General features: G+C 41.4%; 1 protein-coding gene across 1 annotated transcript in view; it reads right to left on the reverse strand.

The window, feature by feature from the left end:
- Positions 1–6000, reverse strand: part of PLXNC1 (plexin C1) — a gene marked incomplete at its 5' end in the record, with an annotated part of 149276 nt that overhangs the window by 60402 nt on the left and 82874 nt on the right. Inside the window, 2 exons of the mRNA XM_012814153.2 lie at positions 617–704; positions 5142–5321. Coding sequence (XP_012669607.1) covers positions 617–704; positions 5142–5321 — 268 coding nt within the window. The remainder of the gene's footprint in view (positions 1–616; positions 705–5141; positions 5322–6000) is intronic.

A 6000-nucleotide genomic window follows, 5' to 3' on the forward strand; every position in this document is an offset into this window, starting at 1 on the left:
GCTCTGAAATCCCTCAACTCCTCTCTCATTCCTGGCTTCGGAAGCTTCCATCTCAAGACCTGGGCAGTGGGTGGGGACTAGACATCTACAATTTCCACCGTGGGGAGATGAAACGAAAGAGAAGGTGGGATTAGATGGTTGGGGCCAAATTGGGTCAGACAGCGAGACAGGAGGAGAAGCCTTTGACAAGGGTCTGGGACTTTTGCAAGTCACCTAACCTCTCACAGCATTGGAAGCGCCACCACCCACTCTTCACAGAAACGCTATTCTTCTTTCCATCACACCTTAGCCATTCACGAGGCATTTTCACACCTATTCATAAGCATTGTCTCATTAAAGTGGCTTGCCACACGTCACACAAGGAGAACATGGCAGGCCTTGTCACACCAAGTGCGATTCTGCTGCTTCTGTGCCACAATTAGAAATATTCAACTACGAGTGTAGGTTTTATGATGTCTGTTCAACCACAGACAGGATCTCGCATACAACAGGTAAAAATTCATATAGATACCCAAGTTATAGAAATAAAAAATACTCCCAAACATGATAGTATAGCGTGATGAAAACGAACTCATCCTCGAAAAGAATTATTCTTAAAAAGCAGCTGAAGACTTACATTCATGTTTCCTTTTAACTCATGTGAAATGATTAAGCTGTCAATTACATCAAAATTTCTGCCCTTGATGATTATATTTTGACCACCGCTGCAAGGGAGAAAAGAAAAAGCAACAATAAGCGTTTCATCCTAAACGCACTGGAATTTGCATGTATGAACGAAGCTATCAATTTATTCACATTTACTATTAAACACAGTTATGTTTGAGAGCAAATTAACTAATTTTAATTTCAAATGCAAGACAATTTTAGAAGCCTTTTCAGGATACTGGCCGCAAATCCATGGTTTTCAAGATGCATAAGTATGAAAATTCAGGTCAGATCTTATTTTAATTCTAGGAAAATGCCCAAATTCTTTAATGGAATATGAATTTTGTTACGTTACATTGGCAACTATAATCAGATCAGCAGCTGTACCTTGAAAAGGTTTCACCAAACAGAATTTCGTTTGATTGCTGTTTAATCTATATGAAGATGCTTCAATCTAACAATTTTCAGAATCAAACTCCTAACCTACCAATTATATTTTATTTAGGGAGACAGGGAACACTTTGGACAAGGTAAAATTATAAATGACATTAAAAGGATATGTTCCTGTCTGGTTAACCACATAAATAACAGCTACGTTCGATCTCACCAAAGGTAAGCCAAATGATTTCAGGTAGTCTCAGCGCATAATCACATAATAGCAAAGCGGTCACTGGGAGTGAAATAAACAGCAGGCCACAGCTCTCAGTGCCCTCACTAGGTCACCAGGTACTCATTCTAGGGGACAAGAGCCTGAGCACGTCAGGTCCAAGAGTGGGCTGTGCCCTTGATGGCAAGACTGGGGGTGGGCAGGAGCTGCCCAATTTGTGGGGCAGAGGGAAGACGTTGAACCCTGAGTCCTCTAACCAAAGGAGGAGGACCTGACTTGGCCTCATGCCCACAGCCATTGCTAAAAAGTAAATAAAGAAAGCATGCTCTGCTGATGGCCAGACTGCAGAGCCATGTTCTTACTCAAGGCACAGTGACCCAGGAGCAACCAGGACACACAGGCTCAGAATGTCACAGGTGACAAGGCAATAAAAAGTCTCTTAATTTATATTAAAGCAGGATTCTGAGGTTGCTCAGAGCACAACATCCCAGGACAGGCTGCCTGGGAGCCTGGGGCAAGTTGTTCAAACCCTCAGTTCCCTCATCTGCAAAAGGGATGACTCTTTTATAAGGGAGAATTTAAGAGTAAATCTCTTAAATTTGCTGTGAGGAATAACCTGGCGAACAGATGCACACACCAGGCACGTGCTGAGTGCCACGTCACTGTCTGCTTTTATTTACAGCATGGACTTAGTTCCAGGGTAGGGGAGTGGGTGTTATGCTAGAGCTTTGGTTTTGCAATTTGTATCTTTCCTATTCCATTCCTATGGGCTGAAGAGTGTTCCTGTAAAATCTGTATGTTGAAGCCCCTGCCCCTACTACCTCAGGAGACTGTATTTGGAGATGGGAGTGGTTAAAGAGGTAATTAAGGTTAAATGACGTCCTTGGGGTGAGCCCTAATCCAATATGCCTGGTGTCCTAATCAGAAGGAGAGATTAGAACACAGACCATTCAAATGGAAGACCAGGTGAAGACAGCCATGGGCAAGCCAAGGAGAGAGGCCTCAGAAGGAGGAGAGGCCCCTTCAGACTTCCAGCCTACAGGACTGGGAGGAAATATATTTCTTTTTCTTTTTCTTTTCTTTTCTTCTTTTTTTTTTTTTTTTTTGAGACAGTGTCTCACTCTGTTGCCCTGGGCAGAGTGCAGAGGTATCATAGCTCACAGCAACCTCAAACTCTTGGGGTTGAGCAATCCCCTTGCCTCAGCCTCCTGAATAGCTGGGACTATAGGCGTGCACCACTATGCCTGGCTAGATTTTCTATTTGAGTAAAGACAGGGTCTTGCTCTTGCTCAGGCTGGTCTCGAACTCCTGAGCTCAAGAAATCTACCCTCCTTAGCCTTCCAGAGTGCTCGGATTACAGGAGTGAGCCACCGCGCCCAGCCACTAGCCTAGGTTTCTGATACCAACAAGTAACTCTTCACTTTGTGCCACTCCTGCTCATGATAAAAAGCTTCTTTCTTGGGCAGCACCTGTGGCTCAGTGGGTAGAGTGCAGGCCCCATATACTGAGGGTGGCAGGTTCAAACCCGGTCCTGGCCAAATTACAACAAAAAATAGCCGGGTGTTGTGGCGGGTGCCTGTAGTTCCAGCTACTTGAGAGGCTGAGGTAAGAGAATTGCCTAAGCCCAGGAGTTGGAGATTGCTGTGAGCTGTGACGCCAGAGCACTCTACCAAGGGCGATAAAGTAAGACTCTGTTAAAAAAAGCTTCTTTGGGGGGATTGGAAGGATCACTTCTGAGGTTTATCTTACAAGGGTACAAGTGAATCTTTCTAAGAGTAGAATGTGAATGTTTTAAAATAATAACTAAGAAAATGACATGAAGGCTATGTTAACCAGTTTGATGGAAGTGTTTCGGATTGTGTGTGAAAACCCCACGCTGTACCCCAGAAGTGCATTAATGTACATAGTTACCATTCAATAAAAAAAAAAGCTTCTTTCTCATATATTTCATTTTATAACCATTAGAATAAGCTGTTTTGAGTTCTTTGGGAAATTTCAAACTATTGAAATGTCAATCTTATTTATTTATTTATTTATTTATTTATTTTTTGCCGTTTTTGGCCAGGGCTGGGTTTGAACCTGCCACCTCCAGTATATGGGGCCAGTACCTTACTCCTTGAGCCACAGGAGGCACCAGTAGTATCCATCTTTTAAATATGTCCCCTTTGTGAGAGATGGAAATTTCAAAATGAACTCTTCTGGGTGAATCTAATATATTAAGGGGAAAAAAAATTCTCTCCCTAGTTGTTGATCTTTCTGGTTTGTTTTTTATGACATAATTATTATTTTTTTTTAATTTCATGGATATGTAATAGTTATACATATTTATACAGTAATGTGATATTTTTATATAGGCATATAATGTCATGATAAAATCAGGGTAATTGGTGGATATCTATTGCCTCAAGCATCTGTCCCTTCTTTGTGTTAGGAACCTTCCAATTCCACTCTTCTAGTTATTTTGAAACACGGAGTAAATTATTATTAACTACAGTTACCCTACTAAGTTACAGACACTAATTCTTATTCCTTCTAGCTAAGTCTTTGTACCCATTAATCAACCCTTTTTTTTTCCTCCCCTTCCCAGACTCTGGTAACAATCATTCTACTTTTCATCTCTATGAAACCAACATTTTTAGTTCCCACATAGGAGTAAAATATGTAATATTTGTCTCTCTGTGCTTTATTTCACTTATCATGATGTCCTTCTGTTCCATCCATGTTGTTGCAAATGACATAGTTTCATTCTTTTTTGTGGCTGAATAGTATTCCATTGTATAGATGTACCACAATTTCTTCATCCATTCATCCACTGACAGACACTTAGGTTAATTTAATATCTTGGCTATTGTGAATAGTGCTGCAATACACGTTCTTCCTAGTTTAATTTCAATTCACATTCAGATTTTAGAATTTAACTCTAAAAATATTTTCTTTACCTAACATAGTATGAAGCTAATTTTCTTTTTCTTTTCTTTTTTTTTTTTTTTTTTGATACAGAGCCTCTAGCTATCATCCTGGGTAGAGTATCATGGCGTCACAGCTCACAGCAACCTCCAACTCCTGGGCTTAAGCGATTCTCTTGCCTCAGCCTCCCAAGTAGCTAGGACTATAGGTGTCTGCCACAACACCTGGCTATTTTTTTTTTTTTTTTGGTTGTAGCTGTCATTGTTTGGCAGGCCTGGGCTAGATTTGAACCCACTAGCTCTGGTGTATGTGGCTGGTACCTTAGCCGCTTGAGCTACCAGTATGAAGCTAATTTTCAAAGGACTCTCTTGATAAAACTACAGACAAGCTTTGTTAAAAAAAGAATAAAGAAAGAAAGAGGAAAAAAGAAGAGGAGAAAAAGAAAAGAATAACTTCCAATATTCTTATTTAAGTTCAAGTGCCTAGTGTGGTAGCTCACGCCTATAATTTAGCTAGGCGAAGTTGCACATGCCTGAAGTCCCAGCTACTCGGGAAGCTGAGGCAAGAGGCTTGCTTGAGCCCAAGAGTTTGAGGTTTCTGTGAGCTATGACACTTGGGCTCTCTACAGAGGGCAACAGAGTGAGACTTTGCCTCAAAATGAGAAAAAAAAAGAAAAAGAAAAAGAAAGAAACCTAGGCTAGAAAAAGCTACTTTAATTGAACACATATTTTAGTTGTGAGCTTCCCAGCAGCCATGGTAAAGAGAAAAACAGAATATGCTTGTAGTCTTCACTGTGACAATGGGAATCAACCAGCTTGTCAGACATGCATTTTTCTAGGAGTAAATTCTGAGAGGAACTCGGTGAGAGGAATTTAGAATGGTGTATATTTCTGAATTTATTTGAGTGAAATCCATGATCTTTATGCACACGGCCCTTAACCACAAAGAGGACAAAATATCATCACATGAATCCAGAAATTACCTGATCCAGGTAGTGGAAGGAGATATGAGGGAACAGTGAGGCAGAGCGATGTAGGATAAGTGGCCCACCGAAGAGCAATTCCCACCATCAAACTGGATACACACGGCCTTCATTTCTTTCCGGCTCGATGGAAGAGAGAATTTCATATGGGTGTCATTTAGCACATGGCTAACCTGAATCCTAGAAAGGGGAAGGAAAGGAGTCAGAGATGACACAGACACTTAGCACAGTCGGTTACCCCACGCGACAGCCCATGAATCTCGCTAGAGCTACAACCCTCCGTGAACGATCAGAGCAGCTGCAGGCAGCTCCTTACCCAGGCTGGGGATTATCTGAGGCTGAGTTCCTCTTTCTTGTGCACATTTTTATCATTTTATTTGCATTTCTCTTAGAAGTAGATAAGGAAGGAGATGTAACCATGACCCTTCAGAAGCCCCCAAAGAAAGCAGAACATGGACTGGGTTTTCAACTATATTAAGAATTATGGTTAATTTTGTTGAGCATGATAATGGCACTATTTTTATCTGCTATAGATATAGCGAAGTGCTGATGACTGAAAAGATATGGTGGCTGGGGATCTTTGAAGAAACTCCAGTGGCTACCACGCCCCCCACCAAAACCCCAGACAAGACAGATGAGACAAGATTTGCAAAATGTTGATAAATGTTGAAGCTGGGATGAGAACACAGAAGTTCATATCGCTCGTCTCTCTTGCACTGGTGTGAGATTTCCCATTAAAAAAAATCTTAAACAGGGAGGCGCCTGTGGCTCAAAGGAGTAGGACACCGGCCCCATATGCTGTAGGTGGTGGGTTCAAACCAGCCTCGGCCAGAAACTGCAAAAAAAAAAAAAAAAAACT

This window comes from Otolemur garnettii, unplaced genomic scaffold (genome assembly GCF_000181295.1).
Source record: "Otolemur garnettii isolate 467f Iridium unplaced genomic scaffold, OtoGar3 scaffold00007, whole genome shotgun sequence".
Taxonomy (NCBI): Eukaryota; Metazoa; Chordata; class Mammalia; order Primates; family Galagidae; genus Otolemur; species Otolemur garnettii.